General features: G+C 39.3%; 1 protein-coding gene across 1 annotated transcript in view; it reads left to right on the forward strand.

Annotated features, from left to right (window-relative positions):
- BDP1 (B double prime 1, subunit of RNA polymerase III transcription initiation factor IIIB) overlaps positions 1-22931 on the forward strand; it is a 57926-nt gene extending 34995 nt beyond the window's left edge. The window contains 15 exon segments of the mRNA XM_010578158.1: positions 35-425; positions 3418-3534; positions 3842-3878; positions 5679-5762; positions 6431-6662; positions 8186-8343; positions 8987-9128; positions 9712-9898; positions 11113-11173; positions 12716-12905; positions 14411-14627; positions 15535-15577; positions 16433-16730; positions 19630-19870; positions 20255-22931. Coding sequence (XP_010576460.1) covers positions 35-425; positions 3418-3534; positions 3842-3878; positions 5679-5762; positions 6431-6662; positions 8186-8343; positions 8987-9128; positions 9712-9898; positions 11113-11173; positions 12716-12905; positions 14411-14627; positions 15535-15577; positions 16433-16730; positions 19630-19870; positions 20255-20383 — 2527 coding nt within the window. The 3' untranslated portion in view covers positions 20384-22931.
- Positions 22932-23419: the final 488 nt, after the last annotated feature.

Below are 23419 nucleotides of genomic sequence, written 5' to 3' on the forward strand. Positions count from 1 at the left end.
GTTTTTTTAAACATGCTTTTGCTCTGTACTTTAGAAGGTTGTCCAGAAGGTCATCAAAATGGATAGCACTGCCAAAACATGTCTTGGAGCTAAGAACTGCTGCTTCTTCTGCCTCTGAATGTGAGGCTGATTGCAGTGAGAAGTGGAATCAAAGGCAAGAAGTTAAACTGAGTGCTACTAGAGGTAAAAGTTTGAAAACTACACATAGAAGGAAATCTGGAAAGAAGCACAGAAGTTCAAAGACAACCTTGGTGACCCTCCGGGCTTCTCAAGAGGAGGAGGAGGAGGAGCCAGATGACTTCGAGCCTGATGATGAAGATGAATGCTTTGCACCGGAGGAAGTAAACAAAGCTCCAGTGTTTGTTCCCATAGGTCTTCGATCTCCAAAACCTGTTCCTGTTCAGATAGAGGAAACCATGGAGGAGGTATCATGTAGCTGGGTTCTGCATACGTAGTTTTGTTTTGATTGTTTAAACACCTTTTATTCTAATTGCATCTCCAAATACTTGGGGTTTATCCCAATTTAGTTTAATTCATAATGAATGGCCGTCAGAGTAGCAGGGATGTTACTTGGCACATGTACTTGGTTTTGAACAGAATATGACATCAGTCTAAGTTCCAGTTATCTTTACAAACTCTATATAGGTCTGCAGGGTGCTCACCAGTTCATTTATTGGGATTGAATGTAGGCACAGGCTACCATGCTTACTATGTGCTTTGAGGTCCAAGGTGGAAAACATGGAGCATTTCAATTTTACATTTGAATGTTAGGGAATGAGGGAGGTGTTTCTGCATCTGGTCTCCCCCTCACCAAGAAACTTTTAACTGTGTTGTTGAGCTGACCCTGACCCACAGCCAGGCACACACACAGCTGCTTGCTCACTCCCCTCTCCTGTGGGACAAGGAGAAAACAGAAGGAAGGTAAGAAGACTTATGGATTGATATAAAGACAGTTCAATAGATGAAGCAAAAGCTGCATATGAAAGCAAAGCAAAATAAGGAATTTATTCACTACTTTGCATTGGCAGGCCACTTCCTGGAAAACAAGGCCTCAGCCAATGTAAGAATTACTCTGGAAGACAAATGCCATAACCACAAATGCCCTCGTCTTCTCCTCCTTTCCCTGAGCTTTTATTGCTAAGCATGGCATTATATGATATGGAATATCCCTTCATTCATTATGGGTCAGCTGTCCCAGCTGTGTGCTTTCCTGACCTCTTGCCCAGCCCCAGCCTACTTGCTGAGGCAAAGAGTAGGAAAACAAAAGCTTTGACATTGTGCAAGCACTGTTCAGCAATAGCAAAAACACTGGTGTGTTTTCAACACTGTTGTAGTTATAAATCCAAAACACAGCATCATGTGGGCCGCTCTGAAGAAAATTAACTTCATCCCAGCCATGCCCAATACAGCCTTCACCCTTTATTTCATACCATTTGTGTCATGCTCAGGTCCTACACTATCCAGTACATCCTTATTAACCACAACTTCTTTTCCTGTCCTTTGATAGATGCACGGATATCATTCCCTTGGTCTGTGGGCCACCCCCTTAAAATGTCCATCAAATGTCATTTGAGTTATTTAGTCCATGCCTTTGGCTACATGTATTAATGTGATTGCTTAGGAGAGGTGGCATGTTGTGTTGAGTTTTTGGGCACCAAAGCCAGCTTAGGTTGGTCACTGCTGCACTCGCCTTGTTTCTTGTGGGGCTTGTCTTCCCTTGATTCATGTTGTTCTTGCTGTAGTACTTAGTACAGGATACAACTCAATGGATTAAAAAAAGTTTAAACGTATATCCATTTAAATCTCTAGCCCTTGTCCCTTTGGTTCAGGCTGTAGAGTTCGACACTGCAATGGAATGGACTCCATTCCTTGTCCGTGTTCCAGCGTGGGTCCTCCGTGGACTGCAGTCCATTCAGGGGTGTTCCTGCTCTGTTTGGCATGGGCAGATGCATGGGCGTTGGTCCCTGCAGTGAGATACCATCTACATCTGTGTCTATTTTTTTCAAAAGCCGTATGTTCTGACTCTTTCATGGACCATTTGTAGAGTTGGAAATTTTAAGCCTAGAGTGCAGGCCTATGTTTTAATTGTACTCTTAGACTAGAATAAAACTCGAGACTGTAAGACTGTAGCAAGACTTGGTATCGTGTCTAGTAAGACCAGTCACTAGAGAGGAAATGGCATACTTTTTTGTCATCAGGAAACTGTTGAGGTTTGGGAACAGTGGACTCTGTTCAAGGCCTTGAAATGGGCTGTGCTGAAAGGTTTAGACATTTTTCTATTTTTTTACCTATCATTCAGTGTGACTTCTTTGCATTTTTTGTCCCTTTTAGCCTGTCTTATCTCAGTGATGTGTCTTCACAGCTCTTTTTTTTTTCCTTTCTTTTTGCTTCATTCCAATCTGTTTATCCAACCTGTTCCATTCATACCTCAGATCTTCATCACTACTTCTTCCCATTCGCTGCAATTCTTTTTGCTTACTACTACTAGTCATCTTGCTCTCTTCTCCCATTGAAATCCTGCTTTTTGTCTCCTGAATTAATCACACTGTTTCTTTCTCTGGGTCAAACAGCAAGAGAATTTAAAGCTCACTCAATACACTAAGGGAGCCTCTAGAATAATAATGGACAGCAAAGTTGTTGCACAGAAAGTTTTGCTGAATCCCTTCATTTAGATGTGGAATATATTATGTGTGGGGATCATGATCAAGTTTCCTGGTTTAACACAGAGGAGCCATGAGTACTAGTAAGTGATAAAGTTAGATAACTGAAGACTCAGCTGTTGCCAAACTTAAATAGATCAGTGGAAGGTATCTGTAAAAGTGCAAGCCTTTGAAAGCTACCCAGATTGACCAGTGTTTTTCGTAAGAACCTCACTGCAAATACTCTAGGCTTCCTGGCATATTTCAAGTTCTTGTTTCTGAAAACGCTAAATGTCTGAAGTTCTCAGTGAAAAGACAGTGTTGAAGAAGAAAAAATAATCATAGCTAAAATGGTGGGTGGGTGTCTGTGTGTGGGGGGATGTATTCCCTGGTCTTACTTTGGAAAAAGGCTGGACTGTTTTTCCTTCCTGAAGACTTAAAAAGCAGAAAAAGTGTGAAAACTAACAAAATCCATTTGAGGTAAACAGCCACCATGAAAGATCTCAGCCACATAACTTAGTTTGGTGGAGTAATAAACAACTAGAAACAAGGTCTGATGCTTCCAGTTAGTTACAAGCAGCACTACCAGTTCTGCCTCCAGTTCACACAACTGCTGCCTTCTTAAATCATAAGGTATGTAGTATAAGACTTGATTTTTGAGAAGGATCCCACTAAATGTTCAAGATCTGGTAAGTATATGTGGTTTATAAAAATTTGCATTTGACAAATTTTCTTTTGGGGCTGGTGAACTGAAATACTTTTAAAATTATTTTTACAGCTGGAAATAGTTGTGAATATACCAGATGTGCAGGTGGCTACTGATGTTGAAAGTCTCTCGCATGCATCTGTCCAGCCAGTGGTAGAGAGGGAGGAAAAAGTAAACACCTCAACAGCTGTAAGAATGTCTTTTGTTGTTGTTGTTGTTGGGTTTTTTTTGCTTTTTGTTTCATAGCACATACAGAGCTATGTGGACAGTGTCAGGTTGCCGTGTCTGCTTGTAACAGTATAGCTTAATAGCAGTCTCACACAGATATGAGGGACACAGCTATGGGAAAACTATGTAAGTAAATATTGTTACCCTTTAAAATACCCTTTCAAAGCCAGGGTAACCTTTAGGCAGAGAATTTACCTGTAAGCATTAAATTAAAATTGTGGACTTATTTTTTTATAGAACTTTGATATTGCTTTTCTTTTTATTTAAGGAAACAACTGTACATGAAAATCCAGAGGTGGACAAAGGTAGATATGAAACAATCTTGTTCGTATCCTTCCCATTAACTTGCTACCAATACGTAGTTATTCTTGCTGGAAGTTTGGAGGTTTATGTATCTTATAAAAAAACCTGCTCATGAGATACTGGATGCTTTTATGTTTTGGAGATTTAAACCATTTTCTTTCTTGCTGTTCTCTATCAAGTAGGGGGACCAAGCATTGCAAGGTTCTGTTTTGCAGGGTCAGAATGTGCCTTTTGTGTATTCTGTCTATCAGTTTCCCATGCTCTGGTTAGTTGTACCAGAAGAAGAGGAAACTTTGCAAGTGCTTACTTGCAGCTTGCTTGACATGTGACTGAGTGATACAAAGAGTGGGCAGATTCATAGCTTTGTCATCTCTTGTGGTCTGTGACTTTAATATCCTGAACTGGTAAAATAGCATGTGTGACAGACTGTGATCACAGTCTTCCAGAAGCAAGTGTTCTTACCATATGAGATATGTTACAAACTCTTAGGGATCTATTAATTTTTAGAATAGCTTTCACTTGTAAATTTAAATACATTCTCAATACATCTTCCTAGGCACTGGAAGTTGAGTGGGCTACTGTCTTAGTTGAAGGAGGGGAAGCCTATTTTGTTCTTTTGATTTATTTCAGTACAACGGTTTTGGAGGGTGGAAATGTTTTCTTGGATACGACCAGTTAGTAATAGGCAAAGGGATGTATTGTGGATAGAAATTAGGAATTGGGAGTCTCAACTAGAATGTGGATCAACACTATAGGTTATAGATTTCTGTGATTAAACTGCTACCTCTTTCTTTTCCATTTGTGGCGGGCTGACCTCGGCCAACTGCAAGATGTCCACCCAGCTGCTCTCCCACTCTTCCTCTTCAACAGGATGAGGGGAGAAAATAAAATGGAAAAGCTCCTGGGTTGAGATAAAGACAAGGAGATCACTTACCAAAACAGACTCAATTTGCAGAAAACAAATTTAATCTATTGCCAAACAAAATAGAGTAGGATGGTGAGAAACAAAGGCAAAAACTAAAACACCTTCCCCTCCCCACCTTCTTAGGCTCAAGTTCACACCTTCATTTCCCACTCCTCTCCCTCCTCCCCACAAGGGGCACAGGGGGATGGGGAATGGGGGTTGCAGTCAGTTCCTAACACTTCATCTCTGCTGCTTCTTCCTCCTCATGCTCTTCCCCTGCTCCCGTCTGGGGCCTTGCCTGTGGGGTACAGTTCTTCAGGATAAGTCTGCTCCATGATGGGTCCTCTACAGGATGCACTTGCTTCAGGGAATATCTGCCTGCTCCACTAAGGTCTCCTCCACAGGTTACAGGGGAATCTCTGCTCCCACGTATGGAGCACCTCCTCCCCTTCTTTCCTTACTGACCTTGGTGTTTGTTTGCAGGGTTGTTTCTGACACTTTTTCCCTCACTCTTCACTGCTATGCAACATTTTCCCCTTTCTTAAATCTATTTCCCAAAGGTGCCACTGTCTTGGCTGACAGGCTCAGCTGTGTCCTGTGGTGGGTCAGCTGGAACTGGCTGTGTCCAGGGCTGTCCTCCTGCTGCCAATACCTTGCCACCTGTACCCAATATGCTATTAAAGGGAATAATGTTGCTGCTCAGTGTTTTTACAATAGTTTGAATTTAGTAGGTGAGAATTGCTGTCTGTCTACAAGCATCTTGATCCATGAATGGCAACAATTTAAAAAATATGTACTTCACTATATTGATGATAGTGTCAAATGCTTTTTGAATATGGATAAGTGGATTTCTGGTTAAGGTGCTTGTGACTTTTAATGTGTGTGAACAACTTTGCAGGAATTAATGATGGAAGCACTGAAGCTGCCATGACTTTACTTGCAATGGGTGATCCTATGTTCCAGTTAAAAACAAGTACTGAAGGTATGATCTGATTTATGGGACAAAGCCTTGCTTGTACTTTCTGGGTCCACCTAAGGATGGATGGAGCAGTGGCTGCAAAGTTCTTCTTCCACATGCCCCTGCATAGCAGGAGATCAAGAGTCTTTTATGTTTTTAGTCCTGCTGAATTGTAACACCTAGTGAGACTAGGCAATGCAGGTTGTCTGGAAAAAGGCACCTTAGTGGATATTGCCAACTGCATCACTGTGCTAGAAACATGTTTCTGAGACCTGTTTTAGGAAGGACATGTTTGAATTAATCTGGTCACATAAATTGGACAAAAGAAAGGAATCGGGCTTAAATGACCGTAACTATCAGTGGTCTTTTCAGGCCTTTAACGTGAAGCATAGCTTTTTCTGCCTAACTAGCTACAACCTGAAATTACCTGGCTTTAGTCTATTTTTTTTTTATAGACTTTTATTTAGAATTTATTATTTGCTTTCATTGGTTGAATATTAGTTTCTGCATTCTTACTATCAAAAGTGTGATCTTAGGACTGCATTTACCAGGGATTTGAATTTGCGTCTTTGGAAAATGCAGACTTTGTTAAATGAGGTTTGAAGCTGAACATCTGTAAAATAGCTTTATGTACATGCCAAACCTGAGTCTTTTAAGTTATGCTTTCCTATTCTGTTTATTGTTCTAACCAGAATGGACACACATGTTACCCGCTAAAGATGAGTTGGACATTGCCAATAGCCTTGTAACCCACGCCTACTCCAAACAAAATAGAACTTCTAGTCAATATTTACTTTCTTCAGACACTTCTACCAAGGAATTGGTCCCTTCTGAGGATGGAAGCAACATTAATGTAGAGGATCAAAGCACTGGCACAAGAATAGGTGTCGAAGAATATTTTGAGAAAAATGCTACAGATACCAGGTGAAATTACTACTTCATTTTCTTTATGGAGAGAGATCCTCTGATACTGCTTGCTTTTGCTAGGTTCTTTCTGGCATTTTTACTGAATTGCAAGCAGTCTTGCTTTAGTGAATGTTTCTCAGTTTCTGTAATTTGATATGTAATCTGGAAAACCTCTCATGTCTCTTTCTTGCAACTTTTGTGAGATGTTGGTGTATAATTTGGGGGATGTAGAACTTGTTCTTCACTCCTGAAGTTAAGTTTACCCTGGTGGGGGAGAAAAGAATATTCAGGCTTAGTTGGTGTGTATCACTGTTAATTATGAAGCTCATTTTCCCAAAGTACTTTACAGCTAATCAGGCCAATGCAAATTGCTTAAGTGTCACTGCTGCCGTGGGATGTACATCAAAGATTTAGAGCAAAGGGATGTCAAGGAACCAGCTGATCTTCTATCATTATGTTTTTTAATGCTTTATGTTTTTTAATTTTGTGCAAGCATTTGTGAATGTTGAAACAGCTTGATAGAACACCTTTTCAGAAAAAATCTGCTGGTGATCATGTATTATTTGAAAGACTATTTAATTTGTTGATTGCTTAAACTATCACATTATACTCCTCTAAAAAATTATAATCAAAGATATTTTAAGTCCAGTGGTTCTTTTATTGTATTATTAATCAGAACTTACTACCATGTGATCAGTGTTAAATTTCTGATCTTCTCATGTTTTTTAAATACTTCAATTCTCATTTTTTTTTCTGTAGGTAGGGAACATCCTAGTTTGCAGTATACCTGTGTCCTGGTTTTGGCTGGAATAAAGTTAATTTTCTTCTTAGGTGGTATAAAGCTGTGTTTTTGATTTAGGATGAGAATAATGTTGATAACACACTGGTGTTTTAGTTGTTGCTAAGCAGTCTTTATACTAAGTCAAGGACTTTTAAGCTTTTCATACTGCCCTGCCAGTGGAGGCTGGGAGTGCACAAGAAACTGCGAGGGGACACAGCCAGGACAGCTGACCCAAACAAGCCAAAGGGGTATTCCATACCATATTACATCATGCCCAGTATATAAACTGGGAGGAGTTTGCCAGGGGGCACCACGGCTTGGGGATTGGCTGGGCATTGGTCAGCAGGTGGTGAGCAATTGCATTGTGCATCACTTGTTCTGTATATTCTCTTAGTAGTAATAGTAGTATGACTTTCCCTTCCTTTTCTGTCCTATTAAACTGTTCTTATCTCAACCCATGAGTTTTACTCTCCCCCCCTCCCCCCCGATTCTCTCCTCCATCCCACTGGGGGTGGGGGGAGTGAGCAAGCGGCTGCATGGTGCTCAGTTGCCAGCTGGGGTTAAACCACGACAACCTGCCTGTTCCAATTCCCAGATGATCTTTATTTTTTGTTCCGCCAAATAGTCTTCTGTCTCCTCTGCCACCTGCAGCCTGTATTTCAGCTCTTCATTATCTCATCTATTCCATCTCTCGTATCTCTTCTCTGCACTGTCAAAAATCAAGAGCTATATTGATGGCATTTTTCCTTTTTAATTGCAGTGATAGCTCTTTGCCTACAGTGAATAGTGTGAGACTGACAAGAGGCAGACTCCTGAAGCCTGAGCCAGCCTTTGGAGTATTGAGGTCCAATGAAAACATAATTCAGGAGTCACTTAATACAAATGTACCAGTGGAACAACTAGAGCAAGTTGAAAGTGGTAAGCCTGTTTCTTATCCTAGAGTTCTGAAAATGGTTTCTTCTGGTGGGTTCACATCTCTTCATGAAATGAAACTAAGCTGGAAGTCTTCACCTTCTGTTCATGTTCACGGATGATTTGTCACCACTGTAATGTGGGGCATCCATGTATGGTATAGTTTTGTACATAAGTATACCTTTCAGTATAAAATTAAATGAAATCTGAATAGCAGTTTTTCCATGCAGGTCTTAAATTACCTGGAAAGCCCTTAAATTACTGGACTGCTGATTACAGAAATACAGTACAATACAATGTACTTTTTTCTGTTATTACTGTCTTTCCCTTCTATTAAAACCAGAAGGGAGATAAACAGAATTGTTTCCATATTCTTAAAGCAGTTACAAAAAAAGGTGGTATTTAAACTCTTAATTATCTTCATATCACTGGCAAAACATACAACATACCAAAGGCAAGATAAGACATATGTATACATGCATACATATACAGCAAAATTGTTAATTATTTTGTAGTGTGTTTATATATCTACATCTACATATATACATTTTAATATACAGAAACTTATATGTAAAAATAATATGCATGTCTATGTACACACGCACACACACAAAATATTCTTTTAATTTTTATTCTTATATATCTTAAGAGTCTACAACCCTGAGAGGTACTGCTGAAATGCAGAAGGTGGAACTAGAACAGGTCAGACCAGCTGCAGGTGATTCTTCAGTTCTTCATGATTCTGCAACTAGAAGTGTAGAACTTATCAAGCAAGTAGACGAAACTGAGAGGTAGGACGGATCACCAGTTAATACTGACTTTATTCTTAAAGTCTCTTAAAACATGCAGCTGAAGTGCATGTGTAGTATGCGTCTGTAATGGAAACAGTGTGCTTATAGATATTATGTGTGTTTATCCATATAGGTGTACAGTTTAGACTTTTATTTTTAAGGTTTTTCTCTCTTGCATGTTGTCCTGCAGCTTTTGGAGGTAAAACATTAACTTAGTTTGCTGTTTCAGAACTTAGTAATCACCTTGCTGCTTAATTGTTTCCCATGAAACTATCTGAAAGGAAATGTTAAGGAGCTGATCAATTTAGAAATGTTAATGAGCTTGTAAGGCTTCCTGCTTGGTCATGCTTTTAGTAGTAAAGTCTCCATTAGTGGAGTTAGGGACTCTTTTTTCCTGAAATACTTTAGGTAGACTTGTTTGACAATTTGCATTCCGTTTAGTAGAATGATGTTGTTTTTAAAGAGGTGCCCTGTTTCTCTGCAACTACATAAGCTTTATATTAAATAATTAATTATACAGAATTTAGCCCATGCGCAGGCTATCTTCAATTGGTTTCAAATTAACTAGATACATACCTTACAGAACAGAAAAAGAGATGAGAGATGCTTGTGGAAACTCAGGAGACTTGAGAGCTATAAATGCATCACCAAAACCTGAAAAATCTCAGCTTGGAGTAGAGGATTGTCCAAATCAAAGTTCTGTGGATGGATTTCCTGAGCAAAATCCTTGTCCTCCTGAGCACAATATATACACAATCAACTTTACTCAGGTAAAGAACTTTAATTACAGTCTGGAAGTGCCCAGTTTCTGAAATTCTGTAAAGGAGGAGGTTTTCAGTGCAAACATACTCACCCATTTAAAGACCTGGTACTTCAGCTAGTGAATGAAGCTTTCTTTTTTGCAAAGGCATAACCAAACTTAATATGTCAGGCAAACTTAATCTTTGCAAGCCTTGGTTTATAGCATTTCAGCTATGAGAGAGAGAGAGAGAGAGATGGAAAATTTTGAACAATTTTTTTAAAGTTTTGATGGAAGAAGTTACCTAGGACTCAAGTATTCATTCAGTCTGACCTCTTACTGTTATATTTGTTTAAATTAAAAGTAAGTTAAAATGTTACTGCTGAACACAGCATTTTCATTGTCACCTTCATTTGCTTTGTTTAAAACAAACTTCATCTTTTGCTATGCTCTTTTCCATTTATTTCAAAACCCAATTAAAGAGTTTTACATGCATATTATCATGGACAATCAGTATGTCTTTCACACCCATTTCTTTGCAGTGTTTTGTGTATCCTTGTTCTGGTATAAACACGTAGTATCTTATTTATTCATGAGGGAAAGGTTCATTCTCAGTTTCCTCAGGTTTTCTAGTGTTGCCTGAGATCAGTGTAAATGCAGTTATGATGGAACAGCTGATGTGTAGCAGCTTGTTTTCCCAGTGCAACCTGTTGGTGTGTCAAGGCTGATCTCATATTAGAACAACGTACAAGAATGATTTGCCTCTTACAGAACTAGCAGAGAGTGTGAGAAGGGGCAACCTGCCGTAGAGTACTCTTGGTTTTAGCAAAGGTACATGCCATAAAAGGGAAGGGATAGGTGAGTTGCAAAGCTTAGTGTTTTTCTTTGGCACTCAGTGGTTTTGTAATGGTTGGGGGAATTTGTTTCGTTAGTGCCACTGAGCAATTTATTGTGTGAGTCATCTCTGACAGAGTTGTGCTGCAAGAAGTATAAATTTATTTTGACAAACCATCAATACAGACGATGAGCTGCATATAAATTTTATATTGCCCATGTTTCTTGTCTTGTCAGGCTAATATCCTTCAACCTAGAATAGCTAGAAGTAAAAGCTAACAAATGCAATTATGATGATGTCATTAGAGTTTTTTGGCTTTTCAGCATTTGACATGCTTTGTATCTTTCCTGTTTTCCAGAGTTATTTCTCAAATTTATTAACTTGTTCTATTTTAAATGTGTTATTTCTAGAATGAAGCTTGCGCTCAGGATGCTCAAAAACAATGTGTAAGCAGCACAGAAGAGACTTCAGGTATAATGTGCTAATATTCTAAGTTAGCAAAAACCCACACTTGTGTATCTTGCGGTTACACAAAGATGAATAAAGAAAAACCTAAAATGTTTTCATGGACATGATTAATCAATCTGTTTCATCAATAAAAATAATGACCCACAGCATAGTGCCATTTCCCTCCCTAGCTTCTTATCATTACATTTCATTAACACAAACTAGACTTGGGAAATTTTTGAATGGTACTTCATTAAGTTTAAATATGAGTGGAAGGGAAACTTCTTGCTCTCTCCTCCCTGCTGTTAGCTCCTGCTGCTTACCTCATGCTAGGTTTAGCAGTTGTTAGAGCCTTTTATGAGCCTCTGACTCACTTACACGTCAAAAGTTGAACGTGACAGAGGGAGAGAACCTGTGTAATTTTCCACTGGCTTAGTGAGCTATAGTGGCTCATGAAGTTGTGGAGTGCATGCTAGTGTCAGAGTTGTGTGAGTAGGAGGGCTGGGCTGTGCAAGTGTGGAGCAGGGGAGAAAGAAGAAGAGGGGAAGAAAAAGGAAGACGACAGCCAGACTTTTTTTTTTAGCTGTAGTGAGTCAGCAGATTAATGCCTAACTGATTAGATGTGATGAAAGGTATGAAGGTGATGGCTGCTTTTCCCTAAAACAATTTGAAATGGAGCTGGTTTGAAACCAATACCTGTCTAAGGTATGGGAAAATTGCTGTGTCAGAAGCCCAGAATACTTACTTTACATGGAAGCTGCAGTCCAAAGTTGTAACTCCGGAGCATATGCAAAAGATAGGGCTAATACTTCCTCTTAGACATCTGTTGTTAGACTATTACTGCAAGGATCTTGGGAGAGAGCACCTTAAATCATATTTAATTAGATAAAGAACCAAAGTGAGTTGAGGTTTGAGTAATAGCAGCTTTACATCATCAAGAATTAGAGCTGTCAAGTAATGGAGCGGCACTGTTGTTTTCCATCTTCTGAATACTTTATAAACGTTTTCTCCTTAAATTCATTCTAACGGATGGCAGTTGGCAGTTATCTGTTTGTGTCCATCTGTTGACAAAATTATTTACATTTTTAATTTATTAAGTTCAAGACTATACTCGGCTCCTCTTCTGCAAGTCTGCAGTGAGGGGAAAAATCCTTGTGTTTGCCATCTAAATGGCAGACTCATGCCATTTAAAGAAGTTACTTTTAATACCTGACAGTTGTAATTAAAGACAGAAGGCCATTTGACCACCATTAACCAAGTTTAATTAAACTGCAAATTGTTCTTTAATGCTAGAATATCCATTTAAAAAGCTCCATCCCTACTAGGCATTTTAATATTCTTCATTCTGAATGGTAATCAGGACTCCACTGCAATGAATAGGCTCCAGGGGGTGACAATGCGTATCTCATCTAAGAAGAAAGGAGGCATATTGTCGTCTCAAGAATGGAAAAAAGAGTGCCTAAAATTTAATTACTCAAGGTAGGGAGGGCGTGAAGAGAACAGTGTAATTTCAAACTTGAATAACAGATTTTTGTTATTTCTTTTATTTCTCTGAAAAAATTATAGTAGTGAACAATGATCATAAAAGTCCAGAGGAGGAACAGACATTCATTTTAACGTTGGTGGAAATCCCAGCTGACTCAAAAGAGTTTGATGCATCTGATTTGCTGGAACAAACTCCAGAACCATTATTACCAGCCCCAATATTTATCAGCCCAATAAGTACCTGTGAAACAAGCATGACTGCAGTGGAAAGGTAAATGTTTTATTTTTGAGAAAAGTGAAACAGTTTTTGTGAACCTTGATTGTTCCCAGGATGTGCATTATAGATTAGAACTTCTCAAAAGAAGAAATGCACGAGGAAATAATTTTGGCAGATTGGTCAGAGAATTAAGAAAGTGAAAAGGGCTCTAATCAGATTTGAGAAAGATCTCATCAGTGGTTTACAGTTAGTGTTCTAGTTAGCTGGGATTTTGGTGTCAACCTTAATTGTGATTTATCCTCTAGAGCAAGTCTTTTTTAGTAGAGGCCACTTGTCCAGCCTTAGTCTATTCTGCCGTAGATACTTAGAATGAAAAGTAATTGAAATGAAAAATCTAAGCATGTTTGCATTTTAACATTATGAAAAGTAATTGAAATGAAAAATCTAAGCATGTTTGCATTTTTACATTAGTTTAACAGTTTTGTAAAGTAGCTCTGCAAATTAATTGCTCTTCAAATTTTTAGCGTCAGTGGTCTTCTGGAGAACATGATAATCATTGCACATAAATTCAGATACCATTCTCTTGAGTTTGTGCCATGTTCAAAAGGCAGAAGAGCTGAAAACTGAAACAAATTAATTACTCAACAGAATAATAGCTGGTTTGCAGTACTGTGATACAAAGGGTTTGAGTTTCTTTTAGGAGTATTCTTCAATGCAATGTAACAAAATTGTTATTTCAACATTACAGTAGAACTAAATCTCTTGGTCAGTTTGGGAGGAAAAAAACCCAACATCAAAGTAAAAAGACATTTTGAAGAATAGGAAGTGTTGCAAAGTTGTAAAAAATACTATTACTATATTAATGTAAGTCTTCAGATCATAACTAGCAGTGTGATGCAATTCCACATCATTGTGGAGGACCTTGCCCTATGACATCAGATGTTCATGGCATTCCCTTAGTTATTCAAAGGATAGGTCTTTGAGTGAATTTTGGCTACACAATGAATTTTGGCTACACAATGTAAGAATTCTAACTCCTGTGGAACTAATGATGGACAGAATTGCTGATAGGCAGAATTAGGGTGCATCTTCTGTCTCACTGTTCCCTTACTGCTTTACCCTATTTCCGTAGTCTCTGATGCTTCCCTAGATGTCTTACTGTCTTTTGAGATCATACTGGGGGGAGGGGGGAGTGGAAGGGTTTGGGGGCATGGGGATGAAGATTCAACTGTGCCTATAAATAATAACGGATTTTAGGATTTTCTAGGGCAGTTAATCCGTTGTCATATTTTTACATTGTATGAAAATATCAAGTGGAGTTCAAATAGAACAGCTTCTAAAGTAACTAGATTCAATTATGACAGAAAAACTCAATTCTGTGATTCAAGATAGCGCAGCAAAATGTTTCTGGGTAGTAAATAGTACATTTGAAGCTAATATTGACATTAAGCAAGAAAGAGTATCACCATGGAGTCATGTGTAATTTCCATACAGAAATGTTATACAAAGTAAATTTTGGCTTCTTGTACAGTCACAATAATGACTTTATATATAAACAGCACTGGATCTTTGACAACTGCAGCTGATGAATTTGCTGCACCTTTGAAGAGCAGTATAAAAACAAAACAACTAGAGAGTGCATCAGTAGACCCTGTTCCAAATTCGCAGACAACTCAAAAAAGGTCAGCTGCTGAACTTGAAGTGAATGATTTGCCTCCTGCCAAGAAAACTCTGTCTACTATCGCCGTGGAAGGTAACTTGGAAACCACTTACAAGGTGAGAAGATAATTTGGTAAGTGAGTATTTATGAATAGTATAGATGCATAACACGTAATAGAGCATTTTAATTATGTTTATTGTTTAATGGTATCACTTGCTTAAAAATGTACTGCCTGTACAACTTAAAGGGAAAATCAACACCCACAGATTGTTTTTTATTTTGAACTCTACAACAGTTTGGGGGCTGTTGATTTAGTTCTAATTCTTTGGAGTATCTGTAGACTCAGGTTTTTTTTATTAGGCTTCCTAGTAGGCAGACTGGTATATGTCTTACCTGGTTCATTCACTCCACAGCCTTTCTGACAATGACATTGCAGGAGGGGAAAGTCTGGATGTATATTGGATGACTGGCAGACTGTCTAGGTTCACTGAACAATGTTACGATTCCTCATGGTGTCTGTTACATGAAGTTGTTAGATATGTACCTACCATTTTTTAACATAGTGGGTATTAGTTTAAAAGAACAAGCTGCAAATAAAAACTGGGCAGCATATTTCCAGTTTCCCTCTGTGCTTTTAGAATATGACCAAGCTTGTTGCAGTGACTACCATTGATTTTTTGTAAGTAGGCTAAGACTGTGTAGTGTATCTGTGTGAGGGAATGGGTGATAATTCCCCACCTGATTCAGAGAGCTTTTCTAGGAAGGACTGGATAACAATCCTCTTCCTTCTTTGATCTCTCATCTTGACATCCTTGTCTTGAGTCATTTGTCATAAGAACTCCTTGAAAAGCCTGCTCAGGAAATGAGTTAAGTGATGAATGATACTGTACTGAAGTTGTAGTCTTCTGTATCACTCCTGTTCTTAGAACTGTATACGTGTGATATGACTTTACCAACTTTCATTGTCTTTTCTATATTGAGAGAAATAGAGAAATAACTTCTTTTTTTCTTTTTTGAATACAGGGTTATTCAATTAAATCCATAAATGCTCCAATGATAGCTTCTGGTAGGTAAACTTAAACTCCTAAAACAAAGTATAATGAATGTAAATGCTTAAGACATCATAGTTGAATACTGGTTGTCATTGTGCTAAACAGTCCTGTCTGAGGCTATCTAACATAAAAGAAGAAACAAATTTTCCCAGTAATACCCTAATACCACCATTCCATGTTTTCTGCTATAAACTAGATGTGTTGGATTACATAAATGGCTATTAATTTAATAATGATTCTAGAAATGTTGCTGTAGCTGGTCTATTTGTGAAATTGGGAAGCTTTTTGACTAAACGTGATACCTTCTCTTAAGCAAGTATGTCCATCTGTTGGAGATGCTAATAACCAAAGGTATTAACTGGTACTTTAACCATACTATGCCAAAATAATTTATTTTGTTTTACTTTGTATTTGTCTCTTTAAAAAATATGTGCACAATGTAATTGAAAACTTTGAATTGTTTGAAATCTGCCTCTGAAGAATCAGAAAGAAAGCAGAATTGCTGACAACGCAGTCCTCAGTGATCTGTGAAGGGTTTGGAGAACTACTTTTTGCCCCTGAAAAAGGCTTCAAAGGGAAATTGTAGAAGCTTAAACAGCTAGAAGACTTAACTGAGTCCTATGGAGTGCTGTAAAGGAGAGGGGGGTGTTGCTGTAAAACCACACTTCTAGTCTGTGACTTGTAGACCATTAACTTTTAATTCTTAGTGGTGACTTCAAAAACAAATGTCAAAAAAGCTGAACAAAAATTCAGCCCTTCTCTTCTAATGGTGCAAGCCAATTTGACATCACACACATCTTTGGGGCTGTTGTGTTATCACTGAAGTTAAGTAACTGAAGTCCTTGAATGTCTTTCAACTCCTTTTACAGGGAATCCTTTTCAAAAAACACAGGCTTCAGAAAAGGAAAAAGAAGTTAACTCTGTGTTGGTGCCTGAATCTATGTCACCACTGGCTGAGAGAAGCCAACTTCAGACTTTGGAGAACTTAGGGAAAGCACCACTGGAGAATTCAGCATCCAAACAGGAAGAGGAGGTGATGTCTAGATTAACCTCTAGCAGAAAAGCAGAAATAAGTGGACAAGGAAAGCAGGGGGATGTCAGTGAATCTGGACAGTTGGAACATACTGGAAGCCTAGCATCATCATCTTCAAAAACTCCATTACTCAGGTATTTATTCAATAATGTTGTGTCAGCCTCTTCTGTAAAAAAGACCTTGTTTCCTTTTGTGGTTTAACCCAAGCCAGCAACTAAACACCATGCAGCCACTCATTCACTCTCCCCATTCCCAGTGAGATGGGGAGGAGAATAAAAAAAAAAAAAAAAAAAAAAGTAAAACTCGTGGGTTGAGATAAGAACAGTTTAACTAAAGTAAAATAAAATATTATAGTATTAATAACAATAATAATAATAAGAGTAATGAAAAGGAATATAACAAAAAAAAGAGAGAAATAAAATACAAGTGATGCACAATGCAATTGCTCACCACCTGCTGACCGATGCCCAAGCAGCAATCTGCCCCTCCCAGCCAGCTCCCCTCGCAACTGAGCATGGCATTCTATGGTATGGAATATCCCTTTGGCTAGTTTGGGTCAGCCATCCTGGTTATGCTCCCTCCCAGCTTCTTGCCCACCTGCTTGCCAGCAGAACATGGGAAACTGAAAAAACCTTAACTTAGGATCAGTGCAACTTAGCAACAACTAAAACATCAGTGTGTTATCAACATTATCCTCACACTAAATCCAAAACACACTGTACCAGCTGCTGAGAAGAAAATTAACTATCCCAGCTAAAACGAGGACACTGAGGTTTTTATACCTTTTTCCACTTAGTATGACAAGAAGGGCAGTACCATTGTTTGTGACCTACATGGCTAAGAGTTACAGTATCTATCCCCTTCAGCAAATTAGAAAGGATCAAACTGTCTGCTTTGAAATATGAATTATTGTATTCATTAAATGAGCAAATTGGCCAAGGGACACTACTGATGTATGGTATGTCTATTTAAACACTGACAGATGCCTCTTGTGAGACAGACATCCATTGGCTATGATACAGGTTTAGGATAATTGTTGTTTTCCTTAGCTCAGTCTAATGTTGTGACATAGGCACCAACCCACTAGTTTTGATTCTTGTCCTTCTGCCAATAAGATTCATTACTGGTATAGTACTCAGCGCACTGGATTTTTAGGACTACTTAAGATGTGTCATTTCCCCAAAGGAGTTTCAATCTTGACAGCTCAGAGGATATTCCTCTTATCTATCCATCTGACTGTGGATTTTTTAATGTACCTTTCTATAATGTTTATTTAAGTGTTTGAGTTCCTGCTGTCTATTGCTCTTGTGCTCACTAGTTTTGGTTGTGGTGCTTCACTGGTCTCTTCTGATCCTGTCTGTTGTGGTTTCAGCCCAGCCAGCACCACACAGCTGCTCGCTCACTCCTCCCCCCTGGGCCCTGGTGGGATGAGGAGAAAATATAAAGGCAGGCTCGTGGGTCAAGATAAGGACTGGGCGGGATCAGTCACCACTTATGGTCATGGGCAAAAGACAGGCTCAACTTGGGGAAGAAACGACATCAGTTTAATTTACTACCAATCAAATCAAACCAAGGATATTAGGAAGTAAAACCAAACCTGAGAACACCTTCCACCCACCCCTCCCTCCTTCCCGGCTCAACCCCACTCCCGGTTCTCTCTCCCTCCTTCCCCCGGCGGCGCAGGGGAACAGGGGATGGGGTTGGGGTCAGCTCCCCACACCTTGTCTCTGCCGCTCCTTCCTCCTTGGGGGGAGGACTCCTCACCCGTCCCCTGCTCCGCCGTGGGGTCCCTCCCATGGGAGACAGCCCTTCATGAGCTTCTCTAACGTGAGTCCTCTCCGCGGGCTGCAGTTCCTCACAAACTTCCCTGGCGTGGGTCCTTCCCACGGGCTTCAGTTCTTCCTGAACTTCCCTGGTGTGGGTCCTTTCCATGGGCTGATCTTCAGTCACAGGCTGCTCCAGCACGGGTTTTCCCATGGAGTCACGGCCATCTTCAGGGGCATCTGCTCTCCTGCTCCCCTCCATGGGCTGGGGGGGGGGCACAGCCTGCCATCTCACCACGGGCTGCAGGGGCATCCCCTCCTCCAGCACATCTCCTCCCCCGCCTTCTGCACTGACCTCGGTATTTTCATAGGGGTTTCTCTCATGTTCCAATCCCGCTACTCACTGCAGATTCCCCTTCTCAAATCTCTTCTCCCAGAGGCGCTACCACCATCACTGATTGGGTTGCCCTGGGCCAGAGGCTGATCAGACTTGGAGCTGGGGAAGCTTCTGGCAGCTTCTCACAGGAGCCACCCCTGCAGCCCCTCCCCCGCTACCAAAAAACCCATGCCACACAAACCCATAACATGTCATTTACTCTTTCATTATGCTTGTGTGAGTACCAAAACTGGTTATTTGTATCTGGGACATCCACAGGAATTGGGTTGATGACGCATTAACATCAGAATACTTGCCTTAAAGTTTACTTTCTAAGTTGTAAACTCTTAACAACACAAGAAGTTGGTACTCTGTGTACTTCTGTCATTACTGTGACTTCCTGAAGTTCACTGTTGCTAGGTATGATGCTGTTAATAGGCTGAAACCCTGCAGCAGATAGTCTTCTTTCTGGTGTTTAAGACAGTCTGCTGTGGCCCCATCCTTGGGAATCAAGTTTCTTTTTCTGTTGATTACATGAAGGATGCTTTTTTTTTAGTTTGTTCCTTTAGGGGTATGTCCCCATTCCTCTTGGAATCTCTTTCTGAAGATCTGGTAGCTTGTTACAGGCTCTGGTTTGGTAGCAAATAGTAGGTTTCTGTTCTCAGGGTTGCAGATTGTCAAGTCTCTGTAACTCTTTGAGAAAGTCTTGTACCAGAATATTCAGTAATACAAAAGCCTTTCTCAGAATGACTTTTTGGTTTTTCTTAGCATTTTCATAGATCTCAGAGGTGTGTGTTTGTTTCCTGTGTAATGAATTGGACTCCTGTAGTATTACTTACATCTTTCTTTTACGGAGCAATCCTATGACACCCTGAGTGTATTTTTTTTCAACAGGGGTGGACGAAAACCGTTGGGATTTTTATCTTTGATTTGCAAAAAAAGTAGTTCTGAATCTGCAGAAGATGCCAAAGGTAATAGAGGGAAGATCCATAAACCTCGGATTGTGACTCCAAGGCTAAGTCTAAAAAAACCCACTCTATTCTCTAAGGATGACAGGGAATCTTGTTTCCTTCCCTCTACAAGCGCATCATCATCTGTGGAGGATAAGAATATAGCTGCTGATGCTGCAGTTACGGTATGTGGTATGTGTTTACTTTTGAATGCCCTTCCATTTTTGGGATGTGAAGAACAGTGAATTAGTTGTCTCAGGAGTGGGTAGGTAGGCATGTAGTGTTCATGTTTTGAGAGAGTTATCTGCTCCAGTGAATAAATCCTGACTTGTGCATGTCTAGGAAACTTAAAAGGGAACTAAGTTGTTTCTTTTCTGCATATACATCTACTTGTTTTGCATTTTCAGTAAACTCTGAATTTTTTGGCTTAAATTCCTATCTAAATTGGAAGCTCAAGTGCATATATATATATGTATATATATATATACACACACATACATATACACACACACTCTTACACTCACAAACAGATTAAGACTGTTAAGAGCAGCCTTTTCTTTTTCTATTAGGTTCCAAGTAACAAGCCATCTGAGAAGCCACCCCTTTGTGCTAAAGATCAAGAGAAAGAAGAAGAGCCAACCAGAATATCTGAGTATTTTTTTAGTGACATCTTTATGGAAGTGGATGATTCAGAATAGCAAATTGGCTTTATAAAAACCTGGGATCTGAGAGTATAATGCAATAAGAAAAGAGTATTTTTAAGAAGTTCTGATTTGTTCTGATACTCTTTATGCCACACACTGTCAGCTAAGCTGTTGTTAGTAAATTCCATAAAGGTGAAACTGATTCCTTCTGAAGTGACCGGGATACTTTTAAAATGTTGACACAGTCTAAACCACTACATTGATGTCATTGGACCAGACCCGTGGCTGCTGGCTTATAGTTTCACTTGTTTAGACGCTGATAATGGGTGCATGACTATCTTCCAGAAAAGTGCAATGAAAAAATGCTTAATCTTGTGACAAGTGTCCCTTTGAATTTTAATGCTTGTGGTACTGGCTATACGAGTTCTTTACTTCTTTTTGTGAAGTATGTTATGTTAATATGTTAGAAGGAAGAATGAACCTTTTATGTATAGTGTAATCTCTGTAGATAAGGATGCAAATACTGGAAGTAGTGTAGTAAATATATAGATATGTTTAGCACTGCAGGTATTTTTATTAGCATCTCCAAATTATGTATTTTTGTAAGAGTTTTTAATTACATAAATTAAAAGATCCTAACCTGAAAAGCCAAATGGGTTTAGTTCCCTAAAAATGTATTGAGAACAACTGGAAAAACACAATTTACTAAAAGATGCTACACAACTAGACAATGTTAACCTTTGCAACCCTCCTGTTGGAGTGGGAGGAAAAGGCTAATATTTCCTCGTATAAATGCTAATTTCCTTCTAAATTTGAAGGCAAGGGGATAGATACCATTTCTTTTCCTTGGTTTTAAGTGTAGGTGTTTGTAGCTCTGCTAACTTCCTTGGTTTCCCTTGTGCAAAGTAGCACAAAGATTGGAGTTAAACCATGACTACACCATGTGGTTGCTTTGAGCCTTTGCTACTTTGAAGCAGTTGAATTTGAATGGTTTTCCTCATGTTGCATGGCTACTTGTTCTGTAACTTGCTATAAAGTGCTGTTGTAGCTTTAGATTTTATTCTCATTTTTTACTTGCCTCATCAAGAAGATTGTCTTTATGATGTAATTAGGTTCATGCAGTCTCAAAGTCAGGTGGTCACTGAAAGATTCAATATTTATTGTGTAACTCCTTCTTACACAAAAATGAGTGTGTAGATTTAAGTAGTCTAAATTTTTCTCCTGTTACTTAATACCAGCAGGTACTTTTGCAAAACAAATGATTTATTATGAACGTGAAACTGATGTTTAAATGGTATTGTTATGCTCTCAAGAAACCTATCTTCAGCTTTGGGCTGGATAATCATTTATTGGTAAATATTTTCATATAAGTAGTTAACTTTTAAATACTTGATGAAGTTTGAGAATGTTTGCCTTTTCAGAAGTTATTGGCAAGGCTTCTGAAGGAGCCTTTAAAATTTTGTCAATAAGGAAAGATACACAGAAAAGCTACTGTTACTGCAAACGGCTACGTTAGCAGGCCTCTGTCAATCAAATGTTGTTAGCAGCAGTATCTTCTTGGGGTGATGGAAAAGGGTCTAACAGTCCCAGTGTAAAGTAACTTACTTGAAAGCATTGTCACCTTCATGCCCCCCCCCGCCAAAACCCCAAGAAACACCACCACCAAGTTTCTGTTCATACAGTATCTTGTGCTTTGCCTAATCCATTTAACTTGAAATGTTTATCTAAATATTGTCTTACTGTAAACATTATGAAATAGATTAATCTATACATGAAATGCTATGTATTATATATCTTGTAGATTTTATTTTATGTATGCAAGTGTTTTGATCCCAATACATGTGGCATGTTTAAATCACTTGCACTGACAGAGCCTAAAAATAGATTTGTGGGGAGTGGCTATAAAATAATTGCCCTCAGTACTTTCTGAGCTGACAACCATTCTACATTTAGTTGTGTACATTTTAGCTTCATTCATATTACATGGAAAAAACCCCCCAACTATTTCATTACTAAGATTTAAGGTGCCTTATCTACCTTATTAATTGGGGCTACACATTTTGTTCCCTGCAGTAAATCACATGCACTTTGTTAGAGGATTTTTTTTTTTTAGAGAACAAATTTAATTTGAATAGAGATAAGACAACTTTGTGGTGTTTTATGGAAGTTTTATAATGGTGAAGGATGTAAGAAAAGATTGGTGAAATCTCAATGCCTGTTACTTTACATAGATGTTGCATAAGACTGCTTTGCTTAGCGTTCTCTGACACCCTGTATCATCACATATAAGCTGTTTCAAAGAAAAATAGTCATATTCTGTATGTAAATTATGTGAATAAATTATTTTATATCACCCATGTTTCCATTTCTTAGAATATCAGTTGCAGTTTTTAAATGCTCATAGGTATAGTAAGTTAACAAAAGCGTGGGCTAAATTAATGGCTAAAGTTCTACCTGCAACCCTGGGCTGCATACAGCATACAGGCCTGCTTGTATGGTGATAACAGACTGAATACACTTTAACATGAGCGTGGGTGGTGGTGATGTGGTTTTGTTTCTGGTTTAGAGCTTATTTACCTGGTATCTGACTTCCCAGTATTCTCTCTCTGTAAATTCTATAGCCTTGCTTAAGAACAAAATAAAACTGGAATGCTGGGAAACAGCAAAGCTTTCAAAGGAGGAAGCAACTTGAACCGAGAGGCTAGGATTTTTAAAAAATCTGCCACTATGACTGTAGCATGTCAGCATTTCTGCAGTTAAAGACAACCCCCCCACACCCCCCCCGCCTGTAAGAAGGGCAAGGGCTTTTCTGGGTTGCACAAGTACGTAATCCTGTCTGAAAAGTGAAGCGAACGATCCAGATTCTTTCAAAGGGCATTCTTCGGCGTGATCTTGCACCTCGGGCCAGGGGGATGGGATGGAGCACGCAGTTGCGGTGTCCTGACGCCGACCTGTAGCGGGAAGGGCTTTTGCCGTTTTACGACCTTTAATTCTCAAAGTAACAGCCACCCCTCGCGCGGCGGGACGGAGCGGGCGGCGCTAGGCCGGGGGCGCCGCTGGGCGCGGGCAAGGACGCGGCGGCCCGGCCCG

The sequence above is a fragment of the Haliaeetus leucocephalus genome, unplaced genomic scaffold (assembly GCF_000737465.1).
Source record: "Haliaeetus leucocephalus isolate CR32 unplaced genomic scaffold, Haliaeetus_leucocephalus-4.0 Scaffold605, whole genome shotgun sequence".
Taxonomy (NCBI): domain Eukaryota; kingdom Metazoa; phylum Chordata; class Aves; order Accipitriformes; family Accipitridae; genus Haliaeetus; species Haliaeetus leucocephalus.